This window comes from Aquila chrysaetos, chromosome 3 (genome assembly GCF_900496995.4).
Source record: "Aquila chrysaetos chrysaetos chromosome 3, bAquChr1.4, whole genome shotgun sequence".
NCBI lineage: Eukaryota > Metazoa > Chordata > Aves > Accipitriformes > Accipitridae > Aquila > Aquila chrysaetos.
In genome coordinates this window covers 1,688,640-1,709,410 of record NC_044006.1, presented here as the reverse complement: position 1 = coordinate 1,709,410, position 20,771 = coordinate 1,688,640, and the positions used below count along the sequence as shown (strand labels likewise).

At 51.4% G+C, this 20,771-nt stretch overlaps 2 protein-coding genes across 10 annotated transcripts; both read right to left on the bottom strand.

The window, feature by feature from the left end:
• Positions 1 to 1,039: 1,039 nt before the first annotated feature.
• On the bottom strand, positions 1,040 to 8,475 carry LOC115339455. The gene is made up of 4 exons (XM_041122120.1): positions 8,347 to 8,475; positions 7,711 to 8,268; positions 6,958 to 7,059; positions 1,040 to 1,294 (listed from the first exon to the last, which is right to left on the bottom strand). The coding sequence occupies exons 1-4, from the start codon at positions 8,473 to 8,475 to the stop codon at positions 1,226 to 1,228; spliced, it is 858 nt and encodes a 285-aa protein (XP_040978054.1). The 3' UTR covers positions 1,040 to 1,225.
• Positions 8,476 to 11,595: 3,120 nt separating this feature from the next.
• Positions 11,596 to 20,471, bottom strand: TNFRSF6B (TNF receptor superfamily member 6b). Of its 9 annotated transcripts, none has more exons than XM_030010472.1 (5): positions 20,453 to 20,471; positions 18,833 to 18,909; positions 17,900 to 18,278; positions 15,487 to 15,684; positions 11,596 to 12,522 (listed from the first exon to the last, which is right to left on the bottom strand). In XM_030010472.1, exons 2-5 carry the CDS (start codon positions 18,872 to 18,874, stop codon positions 12,245 to 12,247), a joined length of 897 nt encoding a protein of 298 aa, XP_029866332.1. In that variant the 5' UTR covers positions 18,875 to 18,909; positions 20,453 to 20,471; the 3' UTR covers positions 11,596 to 12,244. The 9 variants fall into 9 exon arrangements, with proteins under 9 accessions (XP_029866332.1, XP_029866331.1, XP_029866328.1 ...); XM_030010471.2 differs by lacking the exon at positions 20,453 to 20,471 and adding an exon at positions 20,116 to 20,138; XM_030010468.2 differs by lacking the exon at positions 20,453 to 20,471 and adding an exon at positions 19,692 to 19,712 and having other exon boundaries at positions 18,833 to 19,010.
• Between the last annotated feature and the right edge of the window lie 300 nt (positions 20,472 to 20,771).

Below are 20,771 nucleotides of genomic sequence, written 5' to 3'. Positions count from 1 at the left end.
CTCTGATGTCCACAAAAAATCAGGGAGGATTTCTCTGAAACCAGCAGTGAAAAGTTGGTTATCATTCAGAGTTAGCTTCTAGAGTCGTAAGAGGAGTTACTTGATGGGGCACACAGATGCAGCTGCTTGGCTCCTAAAGTCTGTTTTAAGAGCGAGCTTCGCAGTCTGGGTTTTCCACCATTACAGATAAAGTGCACTTACCTGATACTGTCAAAAGATTTCCTGAGTGCTGGGGAAGCCCAGCAGGTAAACAGTCAACCCAACCGTTGAATTGCTTTGGTGTGTCCTCCATGCTGCAGCATGACTGCAATGCAGGAATTCAGCTTGATCAGCTGTCAGGTGGAAGATAAAGATCTTGCTGTGCAAGCACAACCTGGACTTGGGTCTCACTGATCATGTACTATGTGCAGTTACTTTACATGAAGCACAAAGACGATGGAATGCTGCTAAGTCAGCTGGGGTTTTTGGTTGCATCTGCTCTATATGGTCATAAATGGCTACACAAGGACACTGATGACTTCCTCCTTCAGTTGGTTTTATTGCAGCTTCAGTCTATAAGCAGGTCTAGTCTGCTAATGATGCCTTAGTACAGACCAATGGCATACGACCAAATTGACATGGAATAGCATTCTGAAAAGGGATGGCAGTCAATGCATAAGTGCCGCTAAAAAAAAAATCGCACTGGGATAGTCTAAGATCATATGCTGGTAGCTGATAAGTTTTTTATATTTTGATGAGTAATTTAATCAATAACTTACCATTTTTTTGGACTTGTGCTTTATTTAAGTCCTTACAGGAAGCACAGACTTTTATTTAAAATGCTTTTGCATTGCAAGTGACCCCACTGCAAGAAATCCAACCAAAGTGAGGATGTTTCTGAGTAGTTCAAATGTAATCAGTTTTTCAGATTTTTGATACATTTGAGATGGACCTGTTTTGCCCATGCCTATTTACAGCAAGTTATTTCTCTGAAGAGCTACTTTATCTTCCCAAGGTGAAACAGATTCATCGTTTGCACTCAGTAATCGCTTTTTCCCTTAGTATGCTTTACACTGAGATAAAGCTAAGTGTCTAATAATCATGGTAGTTATTCTGCTTACCTTATTTGAACATTGGCAGAAGATTAACTTTCTCTCACCCATCTGGAATTTCCCTGCTATACAAACATTTATTAGCTGCTAGCAGCGGGAGGCAAGAGCATTCCTTAAAAAAACAAAACTCCCTTCTAATGCTTTTGAATACTGTATGAATCACAGTGCTGTCCATGTGGTGGCAATTTCATCTTCATTTGGAACTACAGAAAGACAGAATAATTGAGTTATAGCACTTTATGCTGGTACTACCTAATCCCATCCCATCCTAGTGTAAGGCAACGGTGATGTGTTAGCCTTGCTGTAATGGCCTGATGGTCTGCTTCTCAGTGATGCTGATGTCAGATCTTATCCCACTCGCCATGACATCCCGTCCCACAGAACCAGGGGAAATAGCGGGACAAATCAGACACAGCTTTGCGCTAAGTCCAACGTCTTATTTAAAGCTCTGGTCAGTACCATCTGTTTTAGGGCAAGGTGAAAAAGCAAGCAGAAGACAGGTGTGGGATATATATATGCCCCCGGCCATCCTTCCTACTCTCTGCTAAACTGAAATCAGCCTATAATAAAAAGAAGTGGACTTAATATCCCTTCCAGTACTGTAGGGTTGTTTTATTCCTAATCAAGCTATTTTTAGTCTCTTCTTATGATCCTACTTTTGTACTGCTGATGCATCCTATAACATCATTTCTATACCAACGCATCCAGCATATCCATCAGTTCATTTAAGGTAAAGATCTGCCTTTACATGTTACAGATAATCTCAAGTAAAAGGGCACTTCTTTACTGCAAGCCTGGAAGTTTGCTTCTCCTCAGTTATGATATTTTAGCTTGATGATGATGTTTAGGGCATGAGACTGTTGGGTTAGTCATGATTTCCAGAAGTGTGTGGTCGTGAATAACTAACTATGAGGTACCACTGTGGGTTTGGAAAATGTAAGGTTACAACAGCCCTCAGCTAAAAACCTGGATTAAAGTACTTGACGGTAACCTTCAGTATCCCGGGACTTCTCTGCTGGCAAGTGGTATTAGTTCAAGGAGGGAACTTCTAGAGGTGTCTGCTAAGAAAGGCAAAAAGAGTGGTACTGTCACTGGTCTTGACCATTATCCCTTTGAATTAAAAAAAAAAATCTGATGGTAACTGACCTGCAGCCAGAGACAGCCGTGTCCATGCATAAAGGAAAGTGGGTTCTGCTGCTGCTTGCAGGTCTGCTTATGGTCCTCAGCGTTTCCCAAAAAAAGCACCGCAGACTGAGTTTGCCTTCCATCTTGGTTCCATTTTCAGAGACTGAAAGAAATTATTCCTAAGTGTTTGTCTGTAGATTTCCCAAAAGCAATTTGGGCAATCAAGAAAAACAGGCTGAACTGACCCTGCCACGGCTGGATGCCCTCTCAAAAATCCCTTTTGGCACAGTTTTCTATTAAAATTTGGCTCAAACCTGTCTCCAGGGAGATAAGAGGCAGTGGAGAGGGGGGCAGAGCCTTTGCCCTCTCCCGAGCTCTCATTGGGACAAAGGATGCCAGAGAAACTAGAGCAGGTGCTGCTTTTTTTTTTTTTTTTTTCCACACTGCAATTTTATACAAGTTGGAAATCCCACATGAAACATTCCTGGTGTCTAACACTATTTTGTTTGCTGGACCTCAGGCATTTCCTGAAACATTGCCCTTTGGTTTTGTTTCTTGTGCTTCTGAAATCCCTTAAAGAGTTGTTTTGCTGCTCCTCTGATACCAGCTTCCATGACAACTCCTGGGGGCTTTCCGTTAGTTTCTCTACGCACGCTTAGGCTTTTTTATATCCAAAACCATGTCACAACAATATAGTCCCAGCTATGAGTAGCGCCTGCTCTCATACAACTTCATCTGCACAACTTCAGTCTGATCACAAGCCTTCACCCATGACACCCATTACCTCAGAAGGGAGTGCTGATCAAATTTTCTGCTGAAAGAAACAAACAAAGCAGTACTAAAAGCAATCAGAACCTCAGGTAGGAAAATGACTGAGGACTGGCAGAGACTTGGACAGCCTGGTATGCAACATCACTGGGAAAAAAAATTACCTAAATTCCTTCCATAAACTACGTGCTTGTCAGGTGGAAACAAGAAGAGGAGGAACATTTGCAGTGAATAACTCAGTTGTGGAATTCTGCCTGACATTTAGTTTTAAACACATAAAAACACTTTCTGGAGGCAGGAATTGCCTCATTCCTTCTCGATTGCACTGTCTTTCCTTAAAGCTGCTGATTCCAAACACATTTCCAAAGTTCGCTGTTGTTAGCAGTGTCTTTGAATACCACATTCCCCGGATACTTTTTTGAGGATGTCTTTGCAGCAGTCTCACCTTTCCCGCAATCATGTTGTCACATGCTATCAAAAGCAGTTGTGAAGATGAGGCAGTAGATGTATTCGCTTAGGAACTCACAGGATGAAGTGTCTTTTCCTTGAAACAAATTCCTTGCTGGATGAATCTTTACTAACACTATTAACTCATGAGTAATAATGGTTTTTTTGTGCATGTCCATAGATGGTACTGTCTTTCTACGATCCACAAATGCACTGCTTACACTTCCGTCACCCAGTCCTCTCTCAACTGCTCCCTGCCATTGTGGCCATGACAGAAGCAAGCACACACCACGGAGGACTCCGGCGCTTAAACCCATCTGCTTAAACCCTGGTTCCTCACAGACAGAATCATCTGCTGCCAGCTGCGCCTGCGACGTGAAGCACAAGCAAGCGGCTACGCGCAGCTGTTGCACTCACTGCTGCTCTGCTAGGGAATTGCCCAGCAGCTGCCGGCGTACAACAAGCACAGCATTATTTAGTAAAAGCATCGTCATTTGAAGTGTACATCCTTCAGCTGAATGGATGTCACGCTGAATGTTTGGAGGAGCTAATTCAGACCTCTGATCCAGTGCAGCCTTAAGATGTCTGTATCCAGTATAAACCATAAGCACTGCTCTGAGGAGAAACTAAATTTGGAGTAAAATTAAGTGTATCCTTAAATGCTTTCCTGAAGCAGACACTTACAGAGTTGTTTCTGTTTGTATTCCAGTTCAGCTGATAGCCAGGAACTCCTCTGCTAGTTCTCAGAAGTCAAATAGCCTCATACCATCTCATCTGTAGATTTCCTTTAGCAATTTTTTTTTTGAGTCACACTCCCAGAAAAAGAAAAAACGGTTCTATAAGACAGTCATAAAGCGGAATAAGGAATTCATTGTTCCCAGAAACTGGTACTGCAAATAGCACCTCCTCACTGCCTAGCCCTTTGAACAGAATGAATACACAGGCGGCCCCCGTATTTCACTCCGAGATTTTGCTGGGTGCCCCCGTTCTGTGACCGAAGCCCACTGCTCATTCAGATGTGCTTTTCTATCAGGGGACCAACATGACCTGTGAGATACCGAGGGTTATCCTGCCCTCTTGAAAGACTTTGCTCCTCTGACACAAACAAAGCTTATTTTTACATTTGACCCTATGCGTAATACCCACGTATATTGAACACCACGCTTTTAGCAGAAGCTCTTTGCCCTGGAGATGAAAGCAGTGGGAGCAAAAAGGCAGCTGGCCACCTGTGGAAGGGGGAAGCAGCTGATCCCACCCAGCCCTGTCCTCTGCAAGGATTAAGCTCTCCTAAGTCTGCACCCACATCCTCAGTGTGGTGGAAATTTTGACAGCTCATCTCCATGCCACGAGAAGCGGCAGGATCACAGGATAGTCTATGCCACAGGCTGTGAAAGACCTATTAAACGGTTCCCCGTGAGTACGACTGTTGTATCAAAGGGCAGGGGCTCTCTGTAAAGCAGAATTGCTGAATCACAGGCTAGGTTGTTCCTGCGTGACGTCATGTCAGTGCACGACACACGAAACTGGGTGAAAGAAGAACTTGGGTTTGATCTTGCCAGAGCTGATTTGTTCTTTCAGGTTCAGAGTCACGAAGTGGGGAATGTACACTCCTATTCTTATCTTCCAAGTTTCCCAACTAAATAGGCCTTGTCTTAACTTCTGGGAAGACTGAGAGAAGTCCAGAAAAAATCACCCACCAATCTCCAGTATTACAGAAGGAAGTACAGAGACAGAAATAGAAACCAGCATCAGGGAAACTCTATAATCTGACTGAGGCTGAACAAGCACATCAGAGCATATCCCCGAAGCCGATCTGAGCTCTCCAAACCTTTAGCTAGTCCCTTATGCTTCATAGTCAAAAATGCCCCTAAGTCCCCATGCCCGAGACTCAGCACCAGCACCCAGACTGCCCAACGCACAGCCTCGCTGACCTCATTTCTTCATAGCGATAGCTGCAACGTCATCATTCCCTGCACTTCCATAGAAAAACGATCAAGTCTGCCGGCTCCACTCCCCTGTGTTACAGCTAGGTCACGGCACAGCTGGAGCTCTGCTATGTTCAGAGCAGCTGGGAAAGCCCCAAACCGAGCATGGGACACTGCTGGCACCTCGTGCTTCGGCTGCCTGAGGCTCTTCCCTGGGTGAGCAGCAATAAGGGACAGCACACGCAACGACCGCGGCCTCCATCCTCCCCCTCATACATATAGCAATAGGAGGTCTCTGATTTACAATACTGCTTAGTCATTTAGGCACAGCAGACTGTTCCAGCCTTCTCCCTAAACATTGTGTAAGATGGAAAATGCCATTGTTTTTAAAGGGTAAGCAGAGTTGCTTTGGGAAGACTCCTGGTTTATGCTGACCCAGATAATAGTACATAAAGTGCTTGCGGTTCTCAACAGTGAGGGTGTTGTGTAAGGGTAGTATAGCTGTAGTCATTGCAAGCTTCCTGACCATGTTTCCCAGAAAACTAATGTAAGCAAAAGGGCATTAGAAGGTTTATTAATAAATTCTAATTTTGTTCAAGCTAAGAGGAGGCAGTGCCCAGACCTAAGCATTATAGGCTAAGTACCTGGAGAGCAAATTTGGGCGAGCCAAACAAGGGCTGAACAAATAGAAGAAATCTGCTTCAGTTGTGACCCTGGTTGCTGGATGAATTCCTGTAAGTGACCTTTTAAGCCTCTCAGAGCAAAAGCAAGCTTTTCTATAAAGGATAACTGTTCTCCTCCCAACACTTGCTTGGAAGCAAACACTGGAAATAAAAGTGAAAACTAGTGTTGTGCTCTGTAACCGCCACAAGGTTTTGTTAAAAAAGACAATTTCACGCTAGTATTTCTTTAGCTCCCTTTTTAACTATTGACTCAGTGCTACAGCACTGTCTGAACAAGTCTTCTGGGTACTAAATAACTGAATCTACTTAGGGAGATCGTGGATGAAACGTACTGGCCCCTGTTCTCGCCTTACTCAGCGGCAGGCAGCAATAGTTTGCTTTATTGGCACATGCTTACCGCAAAGACCTCCGAACACCTTTGAAATGTGGACCCTAGAAAGCTCATCATGTTTTACAAGGGGGGAGGAGGGCCCTTAGGGGACCCACGCAGGCAGCTGGGCAGTGAGGGAAGGAGTGGGGGGGAGCGACCCTCCAGCACCCCGAGATCGGACGCGGCTCTGAAGCGGGGACCCTTCGGCAACGCTCATAGGGTTGTCGGGCTGCCAAAGTGTTTGAGTTTCTTTAATAGGAATAATACTGAGAAACCAAACTGTTGTCTTTTCATTACTGTTTTTCATTGAGGTTTTCATATTTTCATTAAAAGGATTTGTCAGTCTGGTTTTGGTCGACACAAGGCAAAAATTCTCATGTCATTAAAAGAAATATGAGGAGAAGAGATTAGGAGGCAGAGTTTCACCCAGCTCTGGCCAGCTGCAGATCAATGGTTATGAGCCACGCTCACCCAAGAGCCCTCGGTCCATCTCCTCACCTGGCATGCCGAACCAACACCGACCCGCCGCGGGGCTGCCTGGTCCTGACCCCTCGGTTCCCCTGTGTCCGACCGGCCCAGGCTGGGAACGGGTCACATCTGCTGTGCCGCCTCTTGCTTGCTCTTTGAGACATCCCACTCTCAGGCAGCTCCTTGAACACAGAGGGGAACAGAAATTATAAACCGAGGAGGGGAAGTAACGAGGGCAGGGGAATGAAGCGAGACCCCGTGGGAGAAAAGCATCTCACTGGTCCCACACGTGTGGCCAAGGCTGGTGGTACCGGAGCCCGGCCGCGGTGCTGCGAGAGGAGACCCGCTGCAGGCAGAGCGGCCGAGCTCAACGCCCCGGTGCAGTCAGCGTGCTCGCCGGTGACGTGGAGCAGGTCAGCGCACCCCAGTAACCGTTTTCTGCAAAAAAACAGGGGTGCAACTTCTTCTGCTTCTCCTGCTTGTTTTGAGAATTCACCCCCTGAAAGCCACGGGAGGTTCAGGCAGAAAGAAATGCGTACGAAGAGCTGCAGCAAGGGACGACTGGAAAGTAATAGCAGGGTGAGCGAAAGCTGGTGCTGCGTCGCGGCAGGTCTGCGTCTGGCCCGGCAGCACCACCAGTGCTGCGATACCGGGTGGCAATGGCTTTGTCCCGAGCATCACGGCCCGAGTCGGGGTCCCCCCCCTCAGGTCGCATTCTCTGGCGCCCCAGTTCAGATAGATACCCCTGAGCTGAGCACAGGTTGGTTTGCCCTGCACGCTTCGGCTATCTCTCTGCTCCTGCTCTTGGACACGATTGACTTTGTCAGTCTCACCTCTGCTTCCCCGGCACGGCCGGCACTCTCCACCCGCAGCAGGAGCTCGGTCCCATCGTCGGGTCGCTGCAGGAATAGCACGTGCAGCAGCGAGGGACGAGTCTCAGCAGGGAAAGCCTGGGCGCGCAACACAGGGCACCCTACAATCAGAAGAAAAAAAGATGCACGCTTCAAAAGAAGATCAAATCGGCACCTCTTTGGAATAGCGATGGGCAAATTCAAACGAGTTCGGTCTGTGTTAGCACTTCCCGAGCCCTCTCCCACAGGGTCTGCAGGGCTCAGTCCACCATCAACCGCTGAGCGACACAGGAGGGCAGAGAGCGAAGAATCGCCTCCACCAAAACAAAACCATGGGGAAATCTGCAGGCAGAAGAGTAAATTTACCTGTCTTGTGACTCGGTTGCCACCCCAGGGCCAAGGGTGGCTGGAGTCTGTTTCGACAAGCAGGATTACAAGTCTGCACCGGTCACATCCCCTCTGCACCCCTCGAAAAATTCCCCCTCGGTTTCCTCTAGCAATCCCGGCTCTCCGCGCTTGCGACGTCGAGGCGTGAGCCAGCTACGTATGACCTCACTAGAAAAACTCCCACTGACTCCTTAAACTAACGTTAATCATTTACCTAACCCCTTTTCAAACCCTCCGGCGCTGGGCCAGCGCACATGGTGCCCTCGTTGCGTTAAAGCGTAACGTGTCCGAACCGCTCTCGCGGCGAGCAAGTCGGCTCCTGCCGACGGCGGTTTCGTGGGTTTGAGGAGCCGCTGCCATCCTGAGTCATTGCCACACCTCGCCGCAGCGAGAGGCATCGGAGTCAGCCCGTGGCACAGACATAACACGTGGCCGTGCCTCAGCAATTTATTTAAACTGTTGGGTTTGTGGGGTTTTTTTTGTTTTAAGTATTTAACAGCCATCAGGTGATAGGGAAGCCCGACTCGGAGAACAGTGTGGGCTTGGGGTTTTTATGTAGTGTTCATAGTGTTTGGGGAAATTGTCTTCTGTGGACTAAATATCTGAGTCATTCCTAGGAGGGAGCTACATCCATCTTTAAATGTTACCATGTGCTTGTCCTTAGCCACAGCTTACAAGGAAAGCAGTCATTTAAATGATCAGGAAAAAGCTCATGCTGCCAACTGTTCCTCTTCTCTCTCTGGGCTTTGGAAACTTCAGTGGAAACCAAATGGGGTTTTCATCCTCTTAAGTTATTTCACCTTTTCAACTAATTAAACTTACCATCAATCCCCCAGTTCCCCACTGTCACGTTATCCGTGAGCCCGTGTGAGGAGAAACTTCACTCTGCAGAAATTCCAACTAACTTGGCACGAGGGGACCCGGCTCGGGGAAGACTGCGGACTACAGCAGCCGGGAGAGTGGGGAGGGGTCTAGCGCTGCCGATAAACCGCCTGCAAACGGCACCGGTGCCCAAACCGTTGCCTGCCTGGAAAGCTCCCAAAGGGACGCTCCAACCTGCCTGTGCTGGGTTGTAAGACACCAACACCCAAACACAGAGCGAGCCACCGGCAGGTCAAAACCACCTCGGCAGAGCAAAACAACGCGTGGGTGCTCACGAGATATCTTGGAAGATATGGAAGTCATGCTGGGGAGCTGCCGGATGGCGCGGGGCATCACCTGCCTTCCCCGGACCCTCGGTCCTGGTTGCGCTGGCCGACCGATGGCCGAGGGAACCTGGCGGTGCAGAGCCCATCCGACATGGGCTGGGCGATCCCCAGTTATTCAACCATCCTCTCCTGCTCCAGCAAGCTGGAGGTCCGCTCCAGCAAGCTGAGGTTGACCCATGCTCAGTGCTGGGAGGGCCACGGGCGCTCAGCAAGGCAACGTTTCTCGGGAGACGAGGACGGGAAGAAGCCGTGCGGCTCTCCTCTCTCCTGCACCACCTACACGTAAGGGTGTTTGACCCCTCGGAGTCACAGCGGTGGGACCTAAACCGGGAGCCCGGGGACCCGAGCTGGCTGCCTTCTGGCTCGCTGCGCAGCGGATGGAAGCCTCCAGCCCGCACCCCGGATTTTGCCTTGTTGGTGAGAAGGGCAACAAGCCCCAAGGACAACACGAGGTGTCCCAAGACACCGAGCTCAGCCACAGTGCCCCATGGGCACTTCCATCTCAGGACTGAGGTCTTGTATCCTAAAAAGTATGCAGAAAAGGCACCTCTTTTTCTGGAAAAATCACCCGACTAAACCAGCATCCAAGATAATGATTACCAGCTTCTCACCAATAATATTCTAATTTTCTTTCCCTCACCCCCCCCATCTCTCATGGTAAATACATATTTGAAGAAGCCAGAGTGGTGTGGGCAAAGAACCGGAGGCAGTTCCTACACTAACCACCCTCCAACTCCTGTTTTCTGTTAGACCAAGGACGCTGAATCCTTAGTGCTGAGTCAGGACTAACTGCAATGCAGCAGGACAGGAATCCCTCGAGGAGCCGTGGCCAATACCGGAGGCTCCGGCTGCTCCAGCCTTCAACCCATCAGCGCCGGGTGTCCTGCCTTGCCCTCTGCCTCGGAGAAAAGCACCGCGCTGCAGCAGCGCTTCATTTCTCACGGGACTCTGATGGAAACCCTCCTCGTCTCCTGCCCTAGCTGCTCTTGGACCGTGCCATCGGCACTTCGCTACAGCCGAGGGACTCGGAGTAAGTCACGCTTGGGGACTGAGCTGCAGCCCACTGGAATAAAGCAGCTCAGCGGGGCAGAGATTAGACGTGGTGATAACTGAGCATTGGAAAGGGGAGCTACGGTCCCTTGCACAGCCTCTTTTGTAGGATTTCAAGGCCAGGCTCGACAAAGCTGCGAGGGGATTGCCAGGATCAGTCCTGGCTCAATGCAGCGGTGCGAGCGAGGGGTCCCCTCTGCTGCGTTTCAGCCGTTTGCTTCTCTTTGTCTCTGGCTGAACTGACCCAGGGTAATGTCAGGATCACTGAACTTCTTCATCCCCAGAGCCCAAAACCAGGGTGAGCTGGTTGCCAGTCTGGGATCCCCAGTTGCCAGTCTGGGGTCCCCAGTTGCCAGTCTGCAGCACCAGGCAGATGCGAGCAGACACCCAGGGACTCCGGAGCTACGAGGAGCCGCAAAAAAGCAAGCGCTGCCCCCAGCACCAGCCCCGTTCATCCAGCCTGCCATGGGTGAAAAACTTGTTGTTGCAGCAGGAAGAGCCCGGGACGTGTCTGCGGGCAGCAAGGGGAGGTTAAAATCCCCTCGTGTGCTCGGTTATGTCAGCCTTCCTCCCGTGGGGGAAGTGTGGGGACGCTTCCACATAGCACATGTTTCAGAGGGCTTTTGACAGCTCCTAGCTGCAGGAAAATATTCATCTTTTGAACCACAAACTATTCCTGGCAACAACTCAGCTAAAAAAGAGCTATAAAAAAGTCAAACTCATTCAAGGCAGAACATGTAGGCTGTGTGTCGTCATTGCTACAGGCTGAAAGATGCCTGAGAGGGTCATCCTTGTTGACTTCCCTAAGTGACATCTGCAAAGCTTAAAAAAAAAACCCCGCCTGCAGTCAGCATAAATGCCCCAAGACACAGCTCTTGACTGATTAAGTGCCTCTTCGCACGCCACAGGGTCTGGTTGACTCTGGGGACAGACCTGGGGCTCAAGGTGACAAGGTTGGGTTCACCCAAGGGATGTGAGCTTCGCCCTGGCCGCACCGGTGGCAAATCCCAATGCAGACAGGCTACATCCCCCGTGCAGCCTTGCCGTGGCTCACGGAGGCTGGTTTTGGTGGGCTGTTGTGTCGTGTGGATGGCTGATGTCGTGTGATCTTGGGGTGAAGCACGGGCAAAAAGCGAGCAAGGGTAAGCGGAGTCAGAAGAGGATGGTCTGGGACTCGCAACACCACCTCTCTCCTCCAAATAAGACTAGGAAAGGACTCTAGTGACAGAGAATTGTATAATAAAAATAACTTCTTCGGTTTCTTTCTCTAGAAAACATCCCACACACAGTATAAAAACAGGTAGTTTAGAAATAAATTTAAAGCTGGCTGTACCAGTGACAGCAGTTACTGGTACTGAGACTGAGACCAGTCTCAGCATTAAACTCCTTTCCCAAAACAAAGCATGACAAACAAATGCAAGTGAATCCTCTGTGGGGAATACTGTTAAATAACTGAAAAAACACCCCAACAAAACCAAAACCACGCAGTTTAAAACAAAGCCAGTTTTCTAAAGAGGGGGAGCTGGGTTCTTCCCCAGAAAAAACAACCCTGGCCACATGTTTCTCTTCTGATAAAATATTGACGCTTGCTGAGTGCTGGAAAAATCAGGGGCCAGCACCCAGGGAGCCCCCAGGAGCTGCACCGGCTGCGGGCGCAGGGATGTTGCCGCTCACAGCATCCCATCCTGGAAGCAGCGTTGCAGCCGCACGCAGAGCGGGACCCGCTGCAGCTGCCACAGCACGGTTTAACTCTGACCCATCACTCATCTCTAGTGCTGCATTTCAAGTTAGGTTTGGGAAGATTAATAAATTAACGAAGCCACAGAAGAAAAATCAAACCAAAAACCACCCGTAAAGTTCAGTTCGTGTTCTCAGGACAGGAGGAAGCGCTCGCGGACCTTCTCCTCGACGGAGTGGAGCTTGGCAGCTCGCAGCGCGTCCAGCAGCTCCTTGGTGACCTCGTAGTGCCCCTCTTTGAGGTGGATGAGGAAAGCCCTGAACTTCTCCTGCATGGCCGCCCTGGTCCCCAGCGCCTGCTTCCTCGGCGAACCCTCCAGGATTTGCTGCAGGCGCTTCAGCTTTCTGATGGGGATGTTCTGGTACGCCACAAAGTCTATCATGGCTTGCTCGCAGTCGTCATCTCCTAGAGCTGGTGGGAGAAAAACACCCGGAGGTTAAAGGGAAGGGGACTGTGGGACACGGGGAGAGCAGGTCACAGCCCTACCGAGCCTCTCGGTGGGACATCTGCCCAGAGAGATGGTTGATGCCCCAACCCTGGAAACATTCCAGGTCAGGTTGGATGGGGCCCTGAGCAACCTGATCTAGTGGAAGCTGTCCCTGCTCATGGCAGGGGGGGGTTGGATTAGATGACCTTGAAAGGTCCCTTCCAACCCAAACCATTCTATGATTCTGTGACGTTGTCCTCACCTGGGCTCCGCTCTCCAGCCGCGGCTCGGACCAGGGGTCCCAGCCCAGCGAGCCCTGCCAGGACATCTGCGTCTCACAACCCATCTTCCAGATTCGAGAGGGTATTTTAGCTCACACGGCCACGTACATCCATGAACGCGAGCTGGGGACCGCCTGCCCGCCTCTGCCCACGCACGCGGGTGCCCAGGCAGGGCGCGGGTCCCTGCCCGAGGATGCAGCAGCATCTGGCTTGCAGCAGGCTCATCCTTTGCCTAAATCAAAGGGGCAAGAGGGAGGGCAGCCGGCTCGTGCTGCTGGCACGCGGGTGGTGGAACATGCGGGTCAGAATAAGCATTTTGCAAGTAGAAAAAATGAGGTTAGAAGGAAGAAGGAGAAAAGCACCAAATACTGCATCATTAACTGGCCAAGGCCCATCTCTGCTAGCTAATTGTCCTGGAAGGCTGAGCCCGGCCCTCGCCACAGGCTGGATTTCCCAGCAGCAGCCCATCATATACAGGGCAGTTAGAAAACAATGTGTAAAAGTTCCTGTAATTTTGAAAAAAGTAAATATACCTTTTCCATGCTCCTCCCTGCCATGGAATAGGGAAAGAGTGAAACTCCAGAGGAATCTGAAGTAACTGCAGTAAGTATTTACACATGTTATTTTTCCTGAAAGTTTCTGTTCTCCCATGCAGATTTTTTACATCTTGGGACAGGACCAGCCCCAAGTGCAGCCCAGATTGGGGCTTTGGGACAGACCCAGTCCCAGCTGGCTAAAGCACCACTGGAGCTTGTCCAGTGTAAGGAACGAAATCAGAACGAACTTTCAAGAGACCGAAGACAAATGATTACTCAATCAGGGAGAGACTAGCCCAGTTTTGTGCCATTGTAAACTGAGAACGGTTTCGCTGGTGATAGCGGGGTGGGTCGAGCTCCCTTGCCCAGACTCTGCCTCTCCTGCAAACTCAGGGTTTATATTGAATTGCGACTGCCGTTGCAGCAGGGAGGAAGGCAGGTGCCCGTGTGCCTCCAGAGTGAAATCATGATGAACCAGAGTTAAAAATACTCCTCGGTTCCCATTGCTCACGGGCATCCTCTAGCTCTATAAATAGCTGAAAGGCCGGTCTGGCCGCGGGTGCCGTTGCCTAACAAGCGGCAGCACATGTGCTGCTGACGCAGCCCTCACCTGACCACCCCCCCCCCCCATCCCTGGGACCGCATCCCGCTGATGACAGAGCTTTCCATCTCCTCTCTCCGGCGGGATCACGCTCCTGGCAAGGAGCTTGTGGCATGAGTCAGGCTTCGTAAGGAGAAATGCCCTGCGTTGGCAGTGCCAGGAGAGGATGGAAAGGCAAGAGCTTCTCTCACGTGCTGCTGGGGCGATCAGTCTCCTTGCTCCGTCACCGCGGAGGAGAAGATTTCTTTGAAGCTCTTCTATCAAGCTTTATCTTGATGGAAGAAAGACTTTTTTTTATACTGGAACAACCTCTGCAGGGATGCGGTGGAGTCCCTATCGCTGGAGGTTTTCAGGATGTGGCTGGACATGGTGCTGGATATTCTTATCCAGGCTCCCTTTCCCATGAAAGGTTGCACCAGAAGAACTTTCAAAGTCCCTTCCAGCCTGGGCTGTTCTATAGCTCTATGATTGATTTTTTTTTTTTTTTTTTTTTTGGAAGTTTAAGGGTGCAGGTTTACTACCACCCAGATCAGTCACGTTGAATTTGTCTCCCATGTATCTTGGCTGGATGCTCAGGGCAGAGCGGGTGGTTTGAAACGGCTGCCTGCCTCACCTCGACTGACATCAGGCCCTTGAGATGGTTTTCAGTCCCTTTCTCATGCCCTAACTTGATGGGGTGCACGTTACAAAGCACCCCCAGAGCCAGCCCATTGCTCTCCTCCGCTCCTTTGCCCTCTGCTTTTGCCAAGAAAGGTCGGACCAGATGATCCTCGAGGTCCCTTCCAACCTGGTATTCTATGATCCGTGCCTGCTGGTGGCTCCTGCCCAACCTTCAGCCTCCACTGAGGCTCAGCGCTACGTTTGCACCACCGCGGTGACACAGTTGACACCACGTCTCTACTTTTTCACCTAACGGGTCAAAAGCCACCCTACGCTCAGCTCCAACGAACCATGGACTCTGCTCCGTTTAACCTGCACGAGACAAGGTTGCGGCCACAATAAAAGCTTCCTGGAAAACAGGCTGAAAGCCCGGGAGAAGCGAGCGCAGGAGGCGCGCCAGGACCCGAGCTGGGTGGCACAGCCCTTCACACCGCGTCTGTTTACATGACCGCCAGCCACCAGTTATCACCGCGAGCTATCAATCAGGTACAGCCGAACAGCTGCCAAAACTGTCCTCGTGTCCCAGCAACCCCTTATCACAGTCCCCGGTAAGAACGGGCAGGATTTCACTGCCAGCTCTTTGTTCTCGCTGAGCAAGGAGCCTGCACGGGCTCTGGCTGAGCAGAGGCTGTTGCTTAAGCCCTGCACCCTGCCTTTGCCCTATGGGACCGACCCTGGAGGGGAAGAAAGGCAGACAGTCTATATTTTATCCATAATTACTATTAATTACAGATCACTTCCTACATTTACAAGCTGCTTCACCTCATTTTCCATCTAAGTAGGAAAAAGTCACCAGCAAGTTCACTCTCGCCCCGGCAGCATCGTGGTCCCGGCGTCCCCCCCGCAGCCCGCAGAGCCACGGCAGCTCACCTGGTCCCTGCGTGCTGTTGCTTCTCCCCAGTGTGCAGGAGGTGCAGAGCGTGTCGTGGTACTGGTTGCCCTGCACGTTGGTCACCTTCCCCTGCTGCTCGCAGTCTTGGTGCGGCTGGCACGGTTTGGTGCTGGAGTTGGAGGAAGAGAAGAAGCCACGAGGGCAGGCGCGGCACTGGGTGTTCTCGAAGGGGGTACCTGCACGTGGGGAGGCAAGGGGACCCTTAGCCTGGGGTGATAAGCTGGCAAAGGAGCAGGGGCAGGAGCTGGGGACGATGCCGGCAGAGCAAAGAGTGCCAGACACCATTCGAGCACCAGGGTGACGTTTTGGAAATGATCATTGCTTGCAGCTCCCCTGGGCATCTCGTGTCCTCTTGTAGGGCAAACAGCAGTTCCCCAGTCATGTCCCAGGCCGAAGCGTTTGGCACGTGCTGATGAATTGTCACCAGCCTCCAGCCACAAGAGGAGATCTCATCTGCTACTGAAAAGGGCCCCGTCCTGGGCGGCAGACGCCAGCTGGGACGATGGGTAAGCTGAGTGCCAAACCAGCCCTTTGATTCACAGCAGAGTCAGGAGGCTCCTGGCCAAGTGAAAGTAAAAGTTGCCGAGAAGGTGAAAGCTCTGCTCGCTTCTGCAGCGCTGCAGTTTCCCACCCAGGCTCCGGGCCAGACCCACCGCCGTTTCACAGGGATGGTGCCACGTGAGCAAGATTGCACCAGGGTGTCTTGCACGTTCCTTGGGAGAAGAGGGAATGGCCCTGATGGCAGCAAATTTCACACCCCTTTTCATCTCCTCTTCATATATGTAGTTAAGAACAAGGTTTCTGCCTTGTTGCAACCCACTTCAGGCCATAGCTTTGGCTTTACCAGGAGAAGTCCTAGCCAGCCCAGCCGATAACCCCAACACCTGAGTCAGTATTTGCAAATGGGAAAGCCAAAAAAAGCCCGCATCCCCAGAGATTCCGCACACGGATCGAAGGACCCATCCAACCCGAAAGCCAGCGAGGTCTGCCTCCAGCCCTGCAGCCGCGGACATCGTCCCCATCCAGCCACAAGCGCTGACAACCCCGGGGCTCTGCCCACCCACGCTGGATGCTCGGTCCTTGCTGTGGGGTTCAGGTCTCTGGGGTGCCATCATTCCCCGCACAAGAAGCCATTTATAAAAAATAAATAATAACAACAAAAAATGAGCTTCTCCTCAAATGTCCCAGCTTGCTCGCATGGCTCCTCAGTCCTACAGCCAGCTCTCCAGCCAAATTTGATGTTTACTTTCAAAGGGCTTCCCCGCATTGCTTAGAGACCTAGTTCAGCTTTTGGTGCATTAACCGCATTTTCTAACAGTCACATCCTATAGAAAAATTAAACCCCGAACCTCAGCCATAAGCATCAGCTAAAGACAACAGGTATTTCTCCTCTGGCCTGTGAGCCTGGAGCTTTTCTGTGCCGTGCATGGAAGGACTTCAAAAGCCTCCACGCTTCAAAGCATGAAGCAAGATAATGCTGTTTTTGCTGATGCTGCCCACGCTGTTTTATTATACCCAGCTGTGGTTTCCAGACAGAGCCCAGTCCTTGGTGATTCAAGGGAGAGTGAGAGGGAAACCAGCTCATAGGCAATTTGTATTTTTAGAAAGTATGCACGTGTACAAATGGGGGCAACTAAGGGACCAGGCGAATTTGCGCTGGGGAAACAATGGGAAAACAATGCAAAAACAATGCCCCTAAAATCTTTCGTGACTTACGTCTCACCAGGGGACAAAGTCTCGGACTCATGAATCGAAACAAGGCTGATTTAATAGTTTTGGAACCTGTCCATGCAGCCATTTCATGTTTTGAATACACCCTCTCCCAGTTGCTCAATAAAACCCACAAAACTCAGCCCCAGAGCTACACACATTCATGCTGGTGAATGTGTCCTTGCATCATTAGCAGTCTGTTTCAGTCCAGATAATTAGTGCTCTGGCTACCTGACTGCAAGGAGAAGGGAGCTGGCAGAGAAGCAGGAGCCCCTCAGACCCTTCCACCTGCCGAGAGCCCGGGCAGGGCGAGCTGCTGCGCCAGGAATGGGTAAATCTCTGGGTGAATCAACAGGTTCTGCCTGTTGCGGCAGGTGAAGCGGGTAACCAGGACTGGCATGTCCCACCTAAGCATGGTGTTGGGGGATTTAAAAGGCTTTCAAAGCAAAAGCTGGGGAAAAACCAGACCAACCACTCCCTGGAAAAGAAGCCAGGAGCAGTTTCACACACCAGCAAGGCTGGCACTGCGCTGGTGAGTAAAAAGGGAGTAGGTCAGGCTATGGGCAATCATTGGCCGCTGTGTTTCTCTGTGATTTTTAGCTCCAGCGGAGATTTCGGGATGCGACAAGAGCCTCAGGAGCACGCAGACCCCTGCCGCAGCCACCTGGCTAGGGTACTTACCTGGTTTCTCTACGCCGGAGCCTGGTGGGCACTTGGAGTGCCTGATGCAGAACTCCATCTCCGAGTAGTAGCCCTCCCGGCACTGACAGACACGGTTGTGAGTGGAATTGCACTGCTGCACCTCCACCTGCTTCTCCTCGCAGATGACGTTACAGTACCGGCACTTCTCCAGGTAGTTCCAGTACTGCGTGTAGTGCAAATCCGGGCAGGGTTCGCACACCGTCTGTCTGTCCCTGGTGCAGTGCTGTGCCACGAAGGTCCCCGGCGGGCACTGCTGGCAGGTGAGCTTCTCGTTCGTCACAGCATCTTTCCATTGGTAAGTGGGTTGGGCGCTGCAGTCGAGCTCAGCCAGGAAAAGGAGGAGAGGGGCAAACATCCACTACAGCAAGGACAGCACAAAGAGCCCTTAGCTCGTCCTCTCGCAGAGGCAGAAGCAGCAAACAGGGCTGCTGCGTTACAGAATTCGTTACTGTTGTAGATGCAAGAAATTATTTTCCCACTTCATGCTCTCCCCAGCCCCAGGGGTGAAGCAATGGTGGTACCGGGGACCAGGCGCTGCCCCCCACGTGCCTCCCCATCACCCTCCGCTTGCCATCCAGGGTGACAAAGCATCCTTCCCAATCGACGCTTCTCAAACCCACTTTGTGGTGCCTTCGCAACCCTATTTCCCTCTTTCAGTACTGAAAGCAGGTCCAGCACATCCTCCTCTTCTTTTCACTGCAGTCAGTTCCCCACCATTTGGGGTAAGAACTTTGCAGATCAGGAAACAGAAGGGAAGTTCTCTAAACTAGCAAATGCATAGCGTGCTCCATAGGAACTCTAAACTGTTTTGGAAACCCAGAACCTCAGTATAGGACTGGAGAATCCCCAAGTCTTGTTTATCTTTCCTTTAAAAGCACACGTACCCAACCTTAAGAGCAGATGGTACCTTACCTTGGATGGATGCCTTAAATTTGGCATGTGGCAGGATAACATAGCACCGAGGGCTTCCGAGCGCTGCGATCACAAACCTGGGGAGACAGAGAGAGTTCCTCAGAGGCTGGCGCTGGCTCTGAGGACAGCGGCTGGGTTAGAGTTCCTCTGTAGCAGCAGTGCCGATCCGGCTGTCCGGCTTTAGAGCAGAGAGAGAGAGAAGCGGGTAAGGACTGTTAGGAAAAGCTGAGTTTTCCCCTTTGCTTTTCAGACAGTCCTTCCTCCAAGGGAGATGCCGGTTCTCCCCAGCCCGGGGACAGCAGCAGACTCTTATAGCACCGGTTTACCGGTGGAAGGCTGCGACCGACCGTGCTCCTGACGCACCCATCGCCCCGATATGAGTAAGCTTTCGGGGGGGGGTGGGGGAGGAAAATCACCCCCCAGCCCGGGCGGGACCCACAGCAGCAGCTGCGGCCAAGGAGGGGGCAGAAGGGGGCGAGATGGTGGAGCAGAAGCCGAGGCCTCCCTCCCCATCCCATCCCATCCCATCCCATCCCTCGGGAGCGGCTCCCCCCCACCCTGCCCGCATCCCCGACCCTTACCGCACCGCACCGCGCCTCTCCCCTGGCCGGGCAGCACCTTTATAAGCCCCAGCCCCTGGGAAAGACCCCTTTTGCGCAAGCGGCCGGCGGCATCCCGGCGCGCCCGGCCCCCCCATCGCCTCCTCCCGGGCTGCCGCCGCGGCGGGCACCGGCTCCGCTTTCCCGTCCAGCCCCGCAGAGCCCCAGCGCTCGCTCCTCCCCGACCTCCTTTCTCCCTCCCGTTCCTGCTTTTTGCACGTAAAGCAGCGGAACTCTGGGGGGCAAGAGAGAGTTTTTACCTGCGAGGAGGCAAAGGCGGGGGGGAAAGGCAGGGAAATGCCCCTGCGAGCGCTTCCCTTCCCTGGCTGTAAATGCTAAATAACTTCCCAAGAGCACTTGTCTCTCGCTGTTGACCCCCCCCCCGAGATGTGCCAACCCCCGTCCAGTCTCCCGCACGCTGCGAGGGCACTAACCCTGCTAAAACAGCGCAGGTTTTTAGTGGTCGGGTAATGCATTTCTGAAGCCGGCTCAGAGCTTCAACCTTCTCCTTTGCGGAGCAGTGAGGATGACACTAACTCCAACTGTAACACTAAAACACCTTTATGGGCTAACAGCACCCAGCAGCTGAGGAGGTCAGCATTTAAATATCTTACAGGTGACACTTTGCCGTAAGTCTTGGACCCCAAGGAGTTCAGGGGGAACTGAACTTAGCCTTAAATGTACAGTGCTTAGCAGAGCCACACAGGATTGCGTTTACCGGTGTCTGCTCTCTCTGCACTGCCCCTGCTTAAATACATCAGATTTTGTCCTCCTGCCCCGGCTCACCAGGTTCCCTCTGAAGGTAAAAAAAATCCACGGCCACCTCTGCAAAGTGCTTTACGTGCTAGAAAGGCACACGGTGGAGAGCTCGCCGTCCCTCCGTTCCAGCTGTAGCTGCTCTGGTCCCTCCCCCACCGCAGTCACAGGGGGAAGGAGAAAAAGCACAGAATTTACCTACTCTTTGGTGTAAAAGCAGGAGAGCTCCTTACCGAGCCCATGAAGAGCACAGCGTCTTCTGTACCTGAAAACCTGCTTTTTCATTTCCTCCCCGACACCATCTCTCCTATCAGCAACAGTGCAATGAGGCAGAGAAGAATGGGAAAGCTGCAACCAATTCCAAATAGCGAGCTGAGAAAAAAGTTTAGCTTTTTTCTTGTTTTTAAACTCTCCAATCAATGGAAGAGAAGAAAACACACCTACATACAAATCACATCCTAACGCACAGAGCATTCAGCTGGGAAATCTGATAATTTTTGTACTACACCCCTGTTAATGTCACGGCTTGCCATCCACATCTGTGAAAAGAGCAAGAGAGCGTGCTGTGATCTGCACGCTGGGCT